This window comes from Syngnathus acus, chromosome 3 (assembly GCF_901709675.1).
Source record: "Syngnathus acus chromosome 3, fSynAcu1.2, whole genome shotgun sequence".
Lineage (NCBI taxonomy): Eukaryota > Metazoa > Chordata > Actinopteri > Syngnathiformes > Syngnathidae > Syngnathus > Syngnathus acus.
In genome coordinates this window covers 16,670,018-16,689,025 of record NC_051089.1, presented here as the reverse complement: position 1 = coordinate 16,689,025, position 19,008 = coordinate 16,670,018, and the positions used below count along the sequence as shown (strand labels likewise).

Sequence of the window (19,008 nt, the reverse complement as noted above, 5' to 3'; positions counted from 1 at the left end):
ATAAAATTGCTTGCATTTTGAGGCTTAATTCTTATTCCACACACTCTATATCACAGGTGTCAAACTCAAGGCCAGGGGGGCCAGATACGGCCCGCCACATCATTTTATGTGGCCCGCGAAGACAAATTGTGCATCAAATTCGTGTGTCATGACTAGAATTGCAAATTGTCTTCACTTTTAATATCTTTTTTAAAAATATTTGACCAGTTCTTACTCGTCTGATTTGAAAATGTGTTATTTGTCAGTTTGTTTTGTAGCTTTTACTGTATATAATATGAGGTGCTCATACATTTATTTGGGTTGACAGTCGTAATGGCCCTCCGAAAGAAGCTATGACTACCATGTGGCCCGCGAAAAAAACGAGTTTGGCACTCCTGCCCTACACCTTTCTAGAATTTTCTTAAAATAACATCACTAGGAGTTTTATGAAATTAGACAATGTTTTGAAGCGCTCCAGAAATGTACTTATGAGCGTTCTTGATTTCAACGCATCTCTCTCCTTTCCAGATGTAATTTTTGTGTCAGCGGCAGGCAGTATGCTGTGCCAGATAACCAACTCATTGCTGCTTCTTCCTGTGTCTGTGGCGAGGCCTTTGCTAAGCTACCTCCTTGACCTGTTCCCTCCACTGGACCGGCTAAACAGGCTGTTGCCTGCTGCCTTCCCTCTGGAGGACCAGGAGCTGCAATGGCCTCTTCATGGTACAAAATTTCACCAGCTCATTTCATATGATCCACTTATATTGTACTGTTTATGGTCGGCCGAGCTTAAATATTGACTGTAATGTAGAATGCTCTTGCACTATCAAATGAGTCCTCAGAAGACACAGCACAAGATCGCTCGAGCGGTATGGGGCCTGTCAACGTCACCCGTTCCAATATGGCGCCTGCATTAAAGGATAGAGAGGGGGATTATTTCGGCAAATACAAGACTAGACACAAAAATGGGGTCAACAAATATTGACAAATCTTTACTTTATTCCCTTTCCCCAGCAAGACCTCAATGTGGGACCTCCATAGGTACATTTTAAGAGGCACGGTAGACAAGTGTTTGCGTCGCAAAATATGGAATCCCACCATCTGAACTGAAATAGTGTGTGTAACAACTTGGTCATCATAAAATAAAAACAGGTTTTTAAAAACTGTTAACATTGTAATATTCTGCGAACAAATTGAACTTTTGCGTCAATATACTCAAGTCGTCTCGTGTTAAGTATACAGTAAGTTACAGTACTAGAATGTGAATGCCACCTAATAGAAGCAATGAGGTAACAATCATAACCTATTGTTTTGTGGCAACATATCACTTTATGGACAGCATGGTACTCGATTAAACAGTATTAGGTTACATTGAAACTGCCAGTTTATTTGTAACAACTATTATTGTACCTGATACATTTTACGGCTAGAATGGGGTTGTAATTGAATGGCTGTGATGTCACAAACAGGAAGTGGCTGCGACAGCTATTTCTCTCCACCAGAAATACATTCACACAAACAACAGCACAAATCTCAGTCATGTTTTATTTTATCCCTGCAGTATGTCTGCAATATTGTAAGCAGTGAAATAAAGTAAAGGGAAGGAAATAAAAACTCGAAGTGAGTCAGTGTCTGACCATGCCATTGGATCAAACCATTAGAGAACGACCACTACAAGTTAAGAAAATGTAATTGTCTTAGTGTAATTTTTCTATTCAGCACAACTTTGCCTTCTCCAACTTCCTAGGTATGTCAGACTTTGCAGAGCCAGGTTCAGGAATGTCTCTTCCGCAGCCAGCACTCTCCTGGGTGTGGCTTGTTGACTTGGAGAGGACAGTAGCCTTACTGGTAGGTCGTTGTCTTGGTGGGATGCTGCAGGGCGCCCCTGCCTCTCTGGAGGAGCAGGATACTGCTTACTGGCTCAAAACACCTATTTTCAGCAATGGCTTGGAGATGAACATCCCACAGCTGGGTAAAGAGATCTACATTTATTCATTTACATATATTTTCTTGACTGGTAATCATCCTGTTTCTCTTAGCCGTGTTGCTACATTTAGTATTTTTCTATGCCAAATGATGATTATTATTATTATTTTTTTACTTTGGTCCTTAAAGATGCTTCTATCAGCTCATTGCTGGAGGCTGCACTGTCGGACAATGAAGAACAGAAGCCTTTTGACTGCACAGTGCATCCTAATTTAAGTATCCTGGTAGATTTGGCTTTAGGCTCCTCCAAAGAACCTGCCAACAGCCTCTGGATCAGCATGCAAGACTATGCCATCAGCAAAGGTCTGTCAGATTAACCATGTCATCACCTTCCTACTGTACAATAATGGCAATCTATGAATATAATGAATGTATAATATATTTATTATCATCCATCATCATCATCATCGGTTTAAAGTCCGCTTTCCAGGCGCCGCTGGGTTGGACCATGATGAATATATTCATTATGTCATTGTTTTTATTGGTGTTTTCTAAAAAGAAATAAATAAATAAATAAAAAGAATTAACTTAGTGGCGATATAAGGGTGACGATACTTGCGGGCCTGTTCCAAAAATCCTCACCGGTCTAATGCATCAAACTTTCTTTGTGGATATTGATATTTAAATCACAGTGATGTAAATTTGGAAGTGACAATATATTAAATATTTATATTAAAAATAATCGTAGGGGCACAACCGCAATAAAACAATTTACTCCCAAAGGAAGTGAGCAAATTGTTTAAGACACTGCGCCAAATTTAAGCTTCGATTTGTATCTTGATTTTTTTGACCCATCTAACGTGATTGATGAATCCTAAGAGCCACATCATCCACAAGATCCAATTCTGAGGTTACCAAATCAAACCCCTCAAGATAATTCTTGTTTCTTTGTGTAAAATAATGTAACAAACATTTATTATATTAATTCACAATGCTGAAAATTCACAATTTATTAATATAATGAACACATTTGTGGAAGTGTTTTCTACCATGCACCACTTAAATTAATTTCAGGATGGTGTCTTTGAAGGTGAATCAATACGTTTGATGTCACTCGGCTTGTGGCTAATAGTCTGGGTCTTCTTGACTACTCAATTCACATCTCTATTCTCAGTCGAGCAGACCAAAATACTCCCATACTGCTGACCTAAATGAGTTGGGAGGGTCCACAACTTCTGGATTCTTACCACTATTAGCCATGCTTATTCCTCTCCTCCTTTCCACTTCGCTTAGTTGAACTAGCATTAATAAGTTGTGGTAGCCACATATTCGAACCACTCTGGTCAAGTGCCTGTTATCGAAAAAAGCGACATGCAATTAATTGGAAGAGACCTGCTAAAAAAAGCTTAGATGTAGGCTTATGTTTTTTTAATTAACCTAAAATAAAACATCATATTTTGTCACGTCTGTATTTTGGGTGGAGGCACAGAAGAGTTGTGTTACAGTTTTGCCATGTCAAAGGTGACAAGTAGTGTGGTTTTGGTTTCAAATTCAATACATGTATTGGTACAAGCTTATAATGTGTTATTTCGGAAGCGTGTATCAGACTGTTACTCCTTGGCATTATTCAATCATCAAAATGTAGCCGTTTTAAAAAGGTTGATGACCTGAGACAATATGAATTTAGCTATAACTGCATGTTAATGAAGCGATGTATCACATTGTGCTGACTGCGTTGTGCATTATTTTGCAGATTGGGACAACGCTTCTCTAAGTAATGAATCCCTGTTAGACACTGTTTCCAGGTTTGTTTTAGCAGCCTTATTGAAGCACACCGGGTTGCTCAAACAAGCACATGGAGAGGAAAGGTAATAAAAAAAGATTGTGTTAAAAATAAGCCCAAAATAAATATATTTTGTATTGTCAAGTTCTTACATTTTGTCTTTCCTATAGAGACCAGCCATCAAAGTCCCTGGCAGAGATCTATCGCAGTGTTTATATCGTTCGAAATCGCCTGCTAGCATGCAAGAATATGGACTTCATTCAGACACGATCTTCATCTCGAGAGAGGAGAGTAAGTTGCCATCACACAACTGCACGTCGATGATTCGTGTATATTTCCTCATTAGCGTCTCTGAAATTACACGTTTCACAGATCTCAGCTACGATCGAGTTTACCGGTACTCTGAATCGGGTGGATCGTCTTTTTGTCTTTGTGAATGTTCACTGAGTTACATATTAAAACAAAAGGTTGAAGACTAACATGTTACATTCTTAATCTGGTAAGATTTCAGACAATCAGGACTCTTTAGACATGGATCCACAAGAACATTCATTTACCCGCACCATTGATGAGGAGGCTGAATTGGAGGAGAGAGCTGACCGTGAGAGAGAAGAGGGCCATCAGGAGCAAGATGATGAAGACGAATACCGGGAACATGAAGTCATGACGGCTGGAAGTAAGTACACACACATTTATCATGATATTAAAATGCAAAACAGAATCATGAATTTATTAGATCGTGAAATGCCACCAAATGATTCTAAAGTATTGGATGGTGATTTCCACATCTTGTAGACATGACTAGCTTCTAGTACAGACTTGGTCATAGTACAGCCACCTGACAGACAAAATGGTTTTTATACACCAGAATTTATTCTGCTGGTATCGTCATGAGCTATCATCAATAAAGACAAGTGAGCCCATCTATGCAAGCCCAAGCCATGACATTACCTCCACCATGCTTCACAGATGAGCGTGTGTGTTTTGGATCATAAACAGATCCTTTCTTTTGCCATACTTTGGCCTTTCTATCACTTTGGTAGAGGTTCTTATTGGTCTCATCAGTCCATAAACCTTTGCTGTAAAACCTTTGTGGCTCATCTCTTTACCTCTGCACAATCCAGCCTTCTAATTCTTTTTGCTGAAGAGTCAATTGCATCTTACGGTATGGCCTGGATATTTCTTCTCTCAAAGCCTTTGAACATTGAATTGTGATACCTTCCCCTCTGCCCTGCACTGTCATCTTTAAGTATTTTTTCACAACACCCACAGTGGTGCTGTCATTATCTCCCGTCGATACCCTTGGCTGAATCTATTTCAATGTCTGTTGGTCACTAGAAGTAGCTTCTTTCTTTTTCAAGACATCCCAGTTGTCCTGATTAACATTGTTTGTGTCATAGGTCTGATCTATTTTCTTCTCTCGGCTTCACAATAGTTTGCTTTTCTGCCATAGATAACTTTTCATAGCAACAAATGTAGTGAAACCCAAAGCCAAAACAAGTGCTAATGTTCAAGCAGTCATTCCGAAAAGTAACACCTGAGCAACTAGAACCACCCACCAGTCACATTCCAATACTTTTGCGGACTGGAAAGGTGAGTGGGTTCAAACAAAAGGTCTTAAGTTGTCAAATACATCTTGATATAAATACCAGAAATTAAAAAGTGGAATTGTGATCTTTAGTCTTATATTCAAATGGCTTCAGTATACAACAAAACAAAGGACATAAGTCTGTGATTATCATCTACGATAAACCTGCGCATGTGGGTGTTGTGACACCATTGGACTGATACCGCGCATGAGTAAGTCTAAATAGGGCATTTTATGTCTGTTGTTTTTTTGCGTAATCTAGTTTTATGTTTCTATGTGTGTGTCTCACGCAGAAATCTTTCAGTGTTTCCTCTCGGCACGAGATGTAGCACGCAGTCGGGACAGAGAGCGAGCTGCCAGCGTAGGCCTTGGATCCAGTTTGGTTTCTAGGAGTGGAGGAACAGGAACCAATGGAGGTGGAGAGGAGGATTTGATTCTGTCTCAAGATGGAAGAAGGCGCAGTACGATTCTCCCTGAAGGACAGGACTTGTACACAGCAGCTTGTAACTCTGTGATTCATCGCTGTGCCTTGCTAATATTGGGGGTTAGCCCTGTATTGGGCGAACTGACCAAGCAGAACCAAGAAGAGGGCCAAACCGCTGCTGGAACACAAGACTGTCTAAGCTTCATGACCAGGTTGAGTACAGTCAGTATGATAGGTGGAATATTGAGAAGTTTGAAATCAAGTGTCACTTGCAAAACAAGGTTTACCAAAGCAACTTATTACCAAATGTGCCTATACACCAAATGTGCCTATACACTCGTATAGTAATACGTGTTGTGGATGTAGTGAGACATTTAAACTAGGCCATGAATGACAATAATACAGCATGATGGCAATGTTTTTTTCATTGTCATAATGCACGCACAATTCTACGAAATGCAAACAAACTGCAATACGTACACATGCAAATACTGTATATTGCCTGAGAGTAATTGATTGATTAGCTGTGAATAATCTCTATTTCAAGTTGAGGACAAATAACTTTATTAATGAAAATTACCGTATTTTCCGGACTATAAATCGCTACAGCGTACAAGTCGCACCAGCCATAAAATGCATAGTATACAAGACAAAGACGTATATAAGTCACACCGGAGTATAAGTCGCATTATTGGGGGAAATTTATTTAATAAAATCCACCACCAAGAATAGATATGTCATCTTGAAAGGCAATTTAAAATAAAAATACAATAGGCAACAACAGCCTGAACGATACGGTATGCTAACGTTACATAAACACAGAAACAAGGAACTGAGAAATATATGGTACGTGCCTGACGTACCATATTGAGTTATTCAAATAACTATAACATAAATAACATGCTAACAAGTCCACGTCACTCCAAATCATTAAATCCAACGAAATCTTCATCCTCTGTGTCACTTATAAAAACTCTGCTAACCCCGAAGTAGAAGATGCAGCGCTTCCTCTTCTACGTGGCTTACGGCAGACTCATCGTCAGTTGCAGTTCCAATTATTCCATGGGCCTAGAGCACCCTCATGAGGTTTATTGTGAAAATAACATGAAATGATATGATGTGTTAATAATTTTACACATAAATCGCTCCTGAGTATAAGTCGCACCCCCAAAACTATGAAAAAAAACTGCGATTTATAGTCCGGAAAATACGGTAAGAAGTTAGCAATTAAATATTAAATTTAGAATTAACAAGTACTTTTGCCAAACCAGTAAACACGGCACTGTTGTTTTATTTCAAAAAATATGTATGGCATAACTACTTTTTGTGTTTGCAGGAGTGAGAGTCTGAGTGCAGAGAGCCGCTCAGTGCAAAGCAGTCCTAGCTGCAGGCTGATGAAATCAAGGAGCGAGTCTGACCTCTCCCAGCCCGAATCCGATGAAGAGGGATATAATCTGGTACATCATCACTCTGTAGACAATGTACATCATACTAACATGTTCTTATACTTTATCTCTTGTGTTTATGTGAAAATTGTCTTGATCCTGAAAGTATCTGTTTTCACAGTGTTTTTACACTTAACACGTTTATCCTCAGCAGGGTTGTTGCTGTGCAGTAATCTTTTAATCTGTGGATTATTTTATCTAGTCATCGATGAATGAGATTAAAAGACATTTTTTAATTTCCATCCCTTTTTTAAAAAACAGAACATCATTTCAAATTGATAGTGCATACATATTATGCACAAACATTAATTGTAATTCACTTGTTTGGCCCGTAAATTGTTTTCCAAATGAAATGCAGATGTTTGCAAATATTTTCTTTTCTTTTCATTTCTCTTTCATGGAGGAATACCAAAATCTTAGAATATATATACATCTGAGAGGCTGAAATTCAGATGATTTGGACAATTTCAAATAGATAAGGGCGCTTAATCATTAATTGATTATCAAGATATTTGTTGATGCATTTTATAATCGATTCATTGTCGATGAGTTGTTGCACCTCTACTATGTATTTTTTTTCCTTTCAGAGTGGAAGGAGAAATGTTGACCTGGACTTGGCGTTCTCTCACAAAAAGAGAGGTAAAGCTTAGTCTTTCATGTCCAGTAGAAACCTCTTTTCCTCAGCACTATGCTGTCATCTTCTTTGCTTGGTAACAAACCTTAAGATATTACCCAGTGCTACTAAACTACCTCGGATAGCGTTGAGCCACCAAAGAGTCAATATCCAATATGTTTTAAGGCATTGATCCAGCAGTTACTACTGTATGCCTGATGTTCACCAACATTAAACACTAGCCTAACGTTCCGTTATGAACAATTCATACCAAATGGGAGGTATATACAAATGGCAAAGTTTGATACATGAATGACTCCAAAGTTGTCAGCTAGCATTGTGCATCCCAAGTTACTCTTGTCTCTCTGTCTTTTAATTCCCGCATGCCTAGTTTATTTGCTACTTTTGGGGCAGTTGAGTCCCAAGCACAAGAGGAGCTGCAAGCACGTAAACGATGGCATGTTTCTTTCCCTAATTAGCTTGACTCTCCATCCCCGTGATGCACCTCCCATTCATTTAGCGCAGTGGTTCTTAACCTGGGTTCGATCGAACCCTAGGGGTTCGCTGAGTCGGTCTCAGGGGTTCGGCAGAGCCTCCACTGCAGAGGTCCGAACACCCACAGAAGTCAGTGTTGTGAGTACATGCATTTGTTGGCTTTGTTCTTTGAACAAGGTGATGTTCATGCACAGCTCATTTTGTGCATCAGTAAAAAACATCTATGTCTTGAATTTGAAAAAAAACAATTGTATTTATCACTAAAGAGGGGTTCGGTGAATGCTCATATGAAACTGGCAGGGTTCGGTACCTCCAACAAGGTTAAGAACCACTGATTTAGCGCTTTCAGTTATGAACTGGTGCTAACTTCAGTATTCGATGTTGAATGGGCGGCATGGCTCTGGTAGTAGAGTGGTCGTCTCCCAACCAGAAGGTTATGGGTTCGATCCTGTGCCTTTGTGACTATGTCCAAGTGTCCATGAGCAAGATACGAACCCAGTTGCTGCTGATGCTGGATCATCAGTAGGCAAATGAGAAGACAGCGTTAAAGCACTTTGACTTCTATGAAGTTTGAAAATCGCTAAACTTTGTGTGCGTGTGTGTGCGTGTGTGTGCGCGTGTGCGCGCGTGTGCGTGCGTGTGTGTGTGTGTGTGCACATGCACGCGCAAAATATGAGATTGCCATGATGGCAATGCCATTACTTTTATGTGCCAGATAATTCCACTGAGGTTGAAATGTAGAATAAAGCCCTGTGGTTGAATTTGAATCAGTGAATGCAAGCTTTAGTAAGGTAGTTTGGTTAATAGTTTGTATGAGTTTCTTTTCACAATAAGTGTCTCAGGTTTACATCTTAGATATTATCTTGCTATCAAACCAAGGATTCAGCTTTACAGAGCATGATAATCTAAAAGACCAATTATACCTGCAGTTTTAATCAATAGCACCTTATGTCGAGGGACTTGATGGTCCTTTTATCCACTTGAGTATATCAGAAATCTTTAAGTTATTATTCCACCTGAAGATTGGATTATATTTTCGTTGTACAATTGATTGAAAACCCATTATAATGATCATTTTTGTTGAACTCGCTGACACCTGTATTTATGTGTAAGAACTGATTGAAAAGTGTAAAGCAGTTGCTTGTTTTCGGTTCATATTTTTATATGACAGGATATGTACATGCTGTATGAACAGATGGGAGTTTCTCCTCCTTTGTGAAAAATTGGATTTGTCACACAGAATTGGATTGCTGTAATTAAGAGTTGCAATCACAAAGAAATTTTCACTGATGTTATGATAGTACTTTCAGTGGTGGTATGGAAATGGAAATATGAATGACCGTATTTTCCGCCCTAAAAGGCGCACCTAAAAACCTAAAATTTTCTCAAAAGCCGACAGTGCGCCTTATAGTCCAGTGCGCCTTATATATGGATCAATTGATGAATTTGTTGATCCATACTGGTTGTACACAGTGCTCTGCCAAAATGTTTCAGTACGTTTTAGTACGACTAGTAAATTACAAGGTCGCATCGCTTCCCAACATTACGGCAACTGTAGTCAGGGGGCGTCACCGAATAGCTGTTGTACCCGCGAGGCTATTTCATTTAAAAATAGGCTGCTCCGTTAATGTTTCGAGTAAATTTACGGATTGATATGGAAGGGAAACATAGGTAAGCAGTACCAATGTGTTAGATCGAACTTTAGTCAGTTCCGATCATTTTATAGGAGATCGTTTGAGAAACGCGATTGTTTACACTTTGCTGAGGCTCATGGTAGATTGCGAGCAGAGGCTCATGGGACTTTGCGGATGGCTAATGCTATAACGATAGCTGCTATACGTACCAGGCTATTTCATGTCAAAATAGGCTGCTCTGTTAATGTTTCGAGTAAATCTACGGATCGATATGGAAGGGAAACATAGGTAAGTAGTACCAATGCGTTAGATCGAACTTTAGTCAGTTCCGATCATTTTATAGGAGATCGTTTGAGAAACGCGATTGTTTACAGAGGGCTCGTTGGTTATTGGCTAGTGGATGCATACCGCAACCCTAGTCAACCTCAGTTTGTTGCAGTATAGCTTCTATTTTATGCGCCTTATAATCCGGTGCGCCTTATATATGGACAAAGTTTTAAAATGGGCCGTTCATTGAAGGTGCGCCTTATAATCCGGTGCGCCTTTTAGTGCGGAAAATACGGTACTTAGGTTTATAACAAATACTGTTTAGCAGTGGTCCCAAACCTTTTGTTGCACCACAGGCACAGAACGTTTTCATGTAAAGCAACATTTTGACCGTACGACATAAATACAAATCGAAACAAATTATTATAATTCCAACTCCCTCTTTAAAAGAAAGAAGACAATGGCAATGATGCAATAACACAAGTGTGTTACTTACAAGAACTGTATGTCCAGTCTACTTCCTAATTTTGTGTTGCTCGCTGTCATTGCAGCTTAACAACAATAGAATATTTGAAATGGAAGAAGGTAGTGCTTTCTTTGGCGGGGCTGTTTTAAAGCAGTTATTGCTTTATTTGTGAGGCTGACACAAATTGAAGGGGGAATTTGCAGTGTTAAAATTGCTTGGAAAATTTGAATGTATTCTCACGTCACTAATGATTCTCAGTTCCCGACCCTTCTTGTGGGCCTACTTTATATAATGTGTCACTTGAGACAAAGTGTTAGATGTGTACAGAGAGACAGGTGGATGTACTTGATTTTTAAAAATAACATTTCCTTTAGACTGATCAATAAAAATATTTTTGTACACTCTCTCTGTGTGACCATTTAACCCAATCCACAGCCTGGTGGATGGAAACAGCTTCTGTATAGAATTCCATAGCATTTTGTCTTCTGCACTTGTTGGAAATTCAGTGCACCCATTATAAATACAATCATTCTGGCTGATGAAGGCATGTGCAGGCATGAACAACCAGAATATGGGTTTATGTGGAATAATCATGCTTTGCACTGAAATTGGTATGTGCATATAAGAACATATGTCATCCATCAAACAAATGACAGTTTGTTATACTATCTCCTGAAAGCATTTCTCCTCTCTCTATTTCCTCAGGTCTACTCTATACCTCTCCAGACTCACTGGCTGAGTCTTGGTTTCGTGCAAAGCTGAGCCGTCAGCGCAGCTACAGCTCCGCATACTCATATGAAGAATCAGATCTAGACCTGAACCGCTCTCTTGGTATTCATGCTCTCATTGACAATATGATCAGCTTCATCAATGGTGACGTCGGCCTCACTCCAGCCTTCAAAGAACCAGAGGAAAGTATGTCAACCAGTCCACAGGCCACTATCCTGGCCATGGAACAGCAACAAAGCAGGGCAGAGGTGAGAGATTGACATATTTCTGCAATGCAGGCTAGAGATGCACCGATCCGACTTTTTCAGTTTCGATACCGATCCGATATTATGGTTGACTTAACAAGCTACATACCTCTACATGTGGAACAGAAAAGACTAAAGGCAATGGCATCAGGCATGACTACACAGTTCTTTGCTCTAAATGCTCATTTAAGCAGCAATGAGAAGTGCTCTCTGAAAACAAGCTCTGCTTAGTCGAAGACAAAAAAAAAAAACATTCAAAATTATTTCTAAATACTGAAAGTGCAGTGTGGAATTAAAAATAAAATATAGCATCGGGACAAGAGAATAAACAAGTGACTTGGTCAAATACAATAATCAAGCAATGTAAACATGTCTCTACATAGTGCAATCGCACCATTCATGGCCTGGTGCTCTGAAACTTGTGCAGTCTCACCCCCTCATTAATGCTCACTTAAGCAGCAATGACGAATTCTTTGTCAAAAAGACAAGCATTTCTGCTCTGTCTGCAGTCAGTCTGTTTCGCTTGTCATTCACAGTGTTGGAAACTGTGCTGAACAATCGCTCACTTTCCACACTGGTGCAGGGGGCACAGAGATACTTTTTGGCAGTAGCAGCAAGATCAGGTAGCCGATGTTTGTTGGCTTCCCAGTAATTGTATGGGCTGTCTGATGCAGTGATGGTTTTCTCAGCTAAATATTCATTCAGTTGAACTGCAGTGCTTGAGCTGCTTGCTGCATCTGCATCCTCACTCTCCTCCAGAATTTGCTCAAATGCTTCCATGAAACTGCTCTTGCTTGGAGCTGCTACTGCTTCTGCTGCAGTCTCCATCCGAGGGGCCTTCTCTGGTCGCTGTGAAGCCTCCGCTGCTCCTGCTGTGCTGGTCAAGCCCCTGTCTTCAAGCTCCTTCAACAGTGCATCTTTTGCATGCTTGGTAGAGGTCTCACTTGTAAAGTATCTGAAACAGACATAGAACAGCTTAGGTGTCTATAACTTTCCTTTTGCCATACTTGGTATCTGTTATATAAAAGCAATAGCTCACTTCAGACCGTGATATGTTGTGATTATATCACAGCTAATAGCTCACGGCCTGTTGAGTATGTTAGCTTAAAATATCTTACCTGTCCTTATATCTTGGGTCCAACAAAGTGGCCAGGGCGTACAGAAGCTCATCTTCTACTGAGTCAAAACGTTGTTTGACAGCTTGGAGCAGGGTCTTTTTCATCGTTTTAATGCCAGCATCTGCCACGTCTTCCTTGGTCAGGATGCGCTTGAGGACAGTGATGGCTGGAATGACATCAGCAGTGGAGGCGGTGGATGAGCTTATTTTCCTGGTCAGCTCTTCAAATGGTTCCAAAACAGTGCTAGTTTTCTCCAGCAAGGCCCACTGGTTAGCAGTCAGTGTTGTGGGCAGATCATAATCCACAACATAGGCACCTAGTACGTGCTTCTGTTCCAGCAGACTCTGGATCATGAAGTAGGTGCTGTTCCATCTTGTTCTGACGTCTTGTTGTAAGCGTTTAGGTTGCATTTGCATCTGGAGTTGGACGTCATATAGCCGTGAATAAGCAAGTGGAGAATGTTTGAAATGTTTCACAATCTGTCGGCCGTTTGCAATCGCATCGCTCACACTTCGCTGAGACAGTAGCCCCTCGTTAACAACGAGCTGTAGTGTGTGAGCAAAACAGCCCAAGCTGCACACTCCCATCTTTTCCATGGCCTTTTTCATATTGCTGGCATTGTCCCTGAGAATGACATGCACTTTGTTGAGCGGAATATTCCACTTATCAAGCATTGCCTTAATGGCAGTCGAAATTGTGTCACCGTTGTGTGCTCCGGGGAAGTTTTTAGCTTGCAGCACAGCACTGCGAGGGGTGTGATTCCTGTCTAACCAGTGCACAGTTAAACTCAACATAGACATGGGGCACACCTCCGAGCTCCAGATATCAGTTGTGAAGCTCATGGCATCTACATCTCTTAATTCTTGTGACAAGTGTTCGCACACTTTCTCATACATTTCTGACAGTGCGGTCTCAGAAAAATACTTGCGCGATGGCAAATTGTACCGTGGCTCCAGGTGCTCAAGTAAACGTCGGAAGCCCTCGTTTTCAACAACACTCATCGGTTGTCCATCCAAAACCATGAATTCCAGCACTTTCTCAGTAATTCTCATAGCTTTTGCGCTATTGCCTGGGAATTTCTCCCGTCTTTGCAGTGCATCTGCTAACGTTAACTGCTGTGTAGGTCCACCTCCTGCTCCCTTTGATCTGCTCAACTGCTGGAACTCCTGGTGCTCCGTTGCGTGGTGTTTCTGGAGATGCTTAATTAAATTGGTAGTACTATAACTGGCAGTACTACCACCACCCCTGGCAACATTAGCTTTGCAGACATTACAAACTGCCGTCGAGCTAGTTGGCGTGTTCAGTTTAAAGTACCTCCACACAGCTGACTCTTTCGTTCGCTCCATGTTTGCGTTCGTTTAGAAAACTCTCGGGGCATGCGGCACACATGCTGCTGACGTATGACGTAGCCCGCGTCCCAATAGATTAAGGAAAGGATCGGCTCACAGATCGGCTGCATTTTCCGAAACCCGATCCATCTATTTTGTTGATATCGGGGCCGATATCCGATCCAGATATCGGATCGGTGCATCTCTAATGCAGGCACATACTATGTTACACAACCTGTTACAGACAAGCAAACAAAATGATTGTTCGCTCGTGTTCAGCCACATTTTACTGCCACCTGCAAGATTTGAAGGGAACATTTTTGACAATTTATTTGTGAAAAAGGCATTGTTACAAGCTCCACTACTGGTAAATGTGAAGAAATATCTTAGAAAGATGGTGATGTAATATTCCAGTATTATCTGCGCCATATATACTAGTGTCTCGCAACGCGCTAACACGGAGGTGGATTACTCATTTGTATGTGCTGTCACCCGGCGGCGGCGTGTCCTCCGCTCTGCTCCATCCCTATCGCTGTCTCTCCTTCGCTCCCTCCGCACGATGACTTTTATCAGCTGTATTTAGCCAATGGCAAACTTTAAAGCGTTTATTGGAATGAGTTTTAAATGCGACAAAAGCGTGGCAAGGTCACCCGACTGATATTAGTCTAATTTCAATGTTACTATCTAGATTTTGATACGATATATTGCCCAGTCCTAGTTGTGGGTCCTATTTTAAAATTTGAAATTTAAAAGGTAGCTTTTCTCTTATAAAAGTTATGCTTGGCTTAGCATTATCAAAGAAATTCTGTGATCTGTTACGCCAGAGGGTCAGATTTACTGTACAGATTCCCTTAGAGCAGGGGTGTCAAACTTATTTTTGTTGCGGGCTGCATCAGTCATAGTTTGCTTCAAAGGGACATTAAAATTGTCAACCCAAATAAATGTATGAACGTTTCATATTGTGTATATATAGTATAGGCTATACAACAAACTGATGAATAACTAGTTTTCAAAACAGAGACAAAAAAACCTTCAAATATTTAAAAATGAAATATTTAAAAATGAAAATTATTTTTAAAAAATGAATGGTAATGAAAATTGCTAACAATGTCTCTATTTTTTAAAAGTGAAAACAATTTGAAATTTTGGAATTGACATGTAAATTCAATACACAATTTGTTTTCACGGGCCACCTAAAATGGTGTGGCGGGCCGTATCTGGACCCCGGGCCTTGACTTTGACACCTGTGCCTTAGAGCATTATGATGCTGTACCATTGTTGACTTAGAAAGAAATATGAGGTACGCATATATATATATATATCACCCTATCAGTGTCCTTTTCTAATGTAATGTTTTGTGTCTGCAGCTGAGGTTAGAAGCTCTTCATCAAATCGTGGTGTTGATTGCTGGTATGGAGGAGAAGGGCTGTCTGCCAGGGAATACCGATCGCCCATGCAGTGCCTTCCAGTCCTCCTCCCTACTGACCTCTGTCAGGTTGCAGTTCCTGGCTGGTTGTTTTGGCCTCGGGACTATTGGGAATGGAGGGCTGAAGCGAGAGAGCGTGCAGCTGCATCATTATCAGGTATGAGACGTAGCAACCTGACAGTGATTGGAGGAAGGTGATTTGGTTTTGGTGACCTTAGTTGTGTGACATGCGAAAACATTTTTTTAGTATTTAGCTGGATTCTGTGTTGAAAGCTGTTATTTACCTTAATAAAACTTGCCTGTTCATTCTTTTTCAGGATGGTGTTAAAACAGCCAAGAGAAGCCTCCAGTTGGAAATCCAGACAGCAGTTCATAAGATTTACCAACAACTATCTGTAACACTAGAGCGAGCATTGCAGGCAAACAAACACCACATAGGTAAGCTCCGAAGCAGGGATGGGCAAATTGGCGGCCCGTAGCCATGTGCCTATACGCTGAGTGGCCCTTGATTTACTAAATAAATGCCATATGGAGGGGGTGGGCATTTATAAACACATTTTCAGATCATTCTACTCCCTCATAGATACAACATACTACATCTTTACTACATATTCGAGCACATTCACCCAATGGTTGAATTTATTTCATATATATATATCTATATATATATATATAGATATATATATATAATTTATTTATGATTCAGATGCTGTCTTTTGTGAAAACTGCATTTTTTCCCCCTCAGTTTCAGTGGGGGGCGTCACTTATTTGTGGATTTTTGCTATTTACGGGCCTATGTAGTCTGTATCCTGTGTGAATAGTGGGATTCCGCTGTATAGCTTTAAGTTGTAATATTGCCATTTACCAGTAGATGGCAGACATGTCTGAGTTGCACTTGCCCCGGTTCTTGTACTACAACGCGTAATCATTTTTCAGGGATTTGGAATTACATTCAGGGCGTGTACGTAGTTCCTGAATAATATTGAAATTTTGTGTGAGTTGATTTTTCTCAGAAAAGCTACAAAATTAGTTTTTGCACTTGGTTAGTTTGCCGCTCAGCAATTTTGTGACACCTTGAATGATAATGTTAAGGCATAAATTTACACTTAGAAAAGAAATCTCTGCTCATCTTTTGATTGTTCAAACCCTTTGTTGTTGAAGGCTGACCATTTCAGCATGAAATACATTTAGATTCTGGAATGTACGTTTGTTCGATTAAAAAACAGACATATGCATTTGTCCATATTTAAAATGGTATTGAAAATTTCGTTTGTCATTGGTTAGGACAGTGGTTTCCAAACATTCTTTTGCACCACCCCCGCTTTCCCATTTGAAATTAGTTCTTCAGTGGTCTCCATCCAACCGAGCTGCGGAACCCTACTGGTCTGTTGCTTAATTGGTCAGGCAATGAGACTGAGACAAAGTCCGTGTCTAAAAAAAAATATTCAGATAATCACGTGCATCTACCTGAGCCTCATGTCACACATGTCAAACCACTCGTCTCAGTCACATGGTATGACGCATAAAAAGTAAGCCCACAAGCTAGTAAAAACAAACAATCAGGGATGTGCTTTAAAAAGTGGTAAAGCCCAAATTATGAAACACATCAAGAGCCTAGAACTTTCAAGTAAGTGTCATTGGCTCCCATTACCACAAAACAAACAAGCACAGGGCTCCTACTAATTTCAACAAATCCATTTGACTTAATGATGAGTAGTACTTTAATTTACCGCTGTTATTTGTTTGTATGTCTGGTGCAACAAACATTTGGGGACCGCTATTAAGTTACATGTGGATCAGGACCCACCCAAAATAATCAAGTTTTTGTCAGCTCACAGCCCTAAACGTACTTCTTTTTTGATTGTCTTCATTTCAGAAGCTCAGCAGCGTCTTCTGCTGGTCACAGTATTTGCACTGAGTGTGCGCTACCAACCAGTAGATGTCTCCCTGGCCATTTCTAGCGGGCTGCTCAATGTGTTGTCCCAGCTATGTGGCACAAACACCATGTTGGGACAGCCGCTCCAACTGTTGCACAAACCAGGCATATCCCAGCTCAGCACTGCTCTGAAGGTGGCCTCAACACGGTTGCTGCAGATACTGGCCATCAGCACTGGGTAATTTGTGGTGAACATAAAGAACATCATATACTGACTGTAGTTGGTATGGTGGAGATTACATTTTTAATGACATGGTTGATTTTACAGGACATATGCAGACAAATTGAGTCCAAAGGTTGTCCAGTCATTGCTGGACCTCCTCTGCAGCCAGCTGAAGAACCTTCTATCTCAGGCAGGAGTTAGTGTCCTGTCTTCTGGAAAAGACCACGATGAAATCAAGCAAGGGGACTCTACCGACTCGGAGAAGAAAGATTTCAGAGGTGATCAAATATTTACAGTTGAAACCAGAAATTCCAACTTTGTAAAAAGGCATGCTTTTTTTTTCTTACTGTCTGACATTAAATCAGACTACCGTATTTTTCGGACTAAAAGTCGCTCCGGAATATAGGTCGCATTAGCCATAAAATGCACAATAACGTGAAAAAAAACATATATAAGTCGCTCCGGAGTATAAGTCGCATTTTGGGGGAAATTTATTCGACAAAATCCAACACCAAGAACAGACATGAACGAGCAACAACAGGCTAAACGATAGGTATGCTAACGTGACATAAACACAAATGAAGAGCTGAGAACGGGCCTGACGTAACATTCAGAGTTATTCAAAAAACGATTACATAAATAACACGTTTATAAAACCATCTGTGTCACTCCAATTCATGAAATCCATCGATCGTCCTTTGTCAACAATGACGGCGCTTGCACTTCAAAATATTCCACAGGCCCATATAACGATATATAAATTATATATCAAATAACTATTATATAAGCAATAATATTATCAAACCATCTGTGTCACTCTAAATAATTAAATCCATCGATCAAATTCCTCGTCCTTTGTCAACAACGCCGCGCGTGCACCCTGACGTCAGCCTCGTCGTTATTCCACAGATCTAGTATATAACTATATTGTAGCCTTAACAAAGTACAAGGAAAGACGTGGGTTTGGTAAACGGCTCTTTATTTAACAAAACAAGAGTTGAACGAGCCAACAACTACTGAACTGTAACGATAAAAACATATACAAGTTGCTACACGAAACAAAATATATCAAATAACTATAACATAAATAGTTAACCGCCACATGGCCCCAAGCACCGGCGTCGACTTCCAGGCGTGTGGCGGCGTGGACTTCCATCCCCGGAGGGGGCAATTCCAGCCACGAAGGTGGAAGAGAGCTCCATAGAATAGGACCGGGCGTGCGTAAAAGCCATGTCCGAGCCCCATCCACCGTCCCCGGACAGCCACCCGGCCGAGCACCGGCCCCCGACTTCCATCCACGGAGGTGAAAGAGAGCTCCGTAGAGTAGGACCGGGCGTGCGTAAAAGCCATGTCCGAGCCCCATCCACCGTCCCCGGACAGCCACCCGGCCGAGCGCCGGCCCCAGACTTCCATCCACGGAGGTTAAAGAGAGCTCCGTAGAGTAGG

The 19,008-nt window shown here is 40.8% G+C and overlaps 2 protein-coding genes across 8 annotated transcripts in view; one reads left to right on the top strand and one right to left on the bottom strand.

Annotated features, from left to right (window-relative positions):
* herc1 (HECT and RLD domain containing E3 ubiquitin protein ligase family member 1) overlaps positions 1-19,008 on the top strand; it is an 81,197-nt gene that overhangs the window by 22,772 nt on the left and 39,417 nt on the right. For 6 of the 7 annotated variants that reach the window (XM_037248286.1, XM_037248287.1, XM_037248283.1 and 3 more), the window contains exons 17-30: positions 508-699; positions 1,724-1,948; positions 2,092-2,265; positions 3,656-3,770; positions 3,856-3,976; positions 4,190-4,361; positions 5,567-5,909; positions 7,034-7,154; positions 7,730-7,781; positions 11,323-11,594; positions 15,405-15,620; positions 15,781-15,901; positions 17,340-17,577; positions 17,668-17,840. In XM_037248286.1, the coding sequence (XP_037104181.1) occupies positions 508-699; positions 1,724-1,948; positions 2,092-2,265; positions 3,656-3,770; positions 3,856-3,976; positions 4,190-4,361; positions 5,567-5,909; positions 7,034-7,154; positions 7,730-7,781; positions 11,323-11,594; positions 15,405-15,620; positions 15,781-15,901; positions 17,340-17,577; positions 17,668-17,840 (2,535 nt within the window). The remainder of the gene's footprint in view (positions 1-507; positions 700-1,723; positions 1,949-2,091; positions 2,266-3,655; positions 3,771-3,855; positions 3,977-4,189; positions 4,362-5,566; positions 5,910-7,033; positions 7,155-7,729; positions 7,782-11,322; positions 11,595-15,404; positions 15,621-15,780; positions 15,902-17,339; positions 17,578-17,667; positions 17,841-19,008) is intronic. The other variant, XM_037248284.1, reaches the window with a different exon arrangement.
* On the bottom strand, positions 11,723-14,202 carry LOC119120986 (zinc finger BED domain-containing protein 4-like). The gene is made up of 2 exons (XM_037248289.1): positions 12,710-14,202; positions 11,723-12,546 (listed from the first exon to the last, which is right to left on the bottom strand). Exons 1-2 carry the CDS (start codon positions 14,053-14,055, stop codon positions 12,039-12,041), a joined length of 1,854 nt encoding a protein of 617 aa, XP_037104184.1. The 5' UTR covers positions 14,056-14,202; the 3' UTR covers positions 11,723-12,038.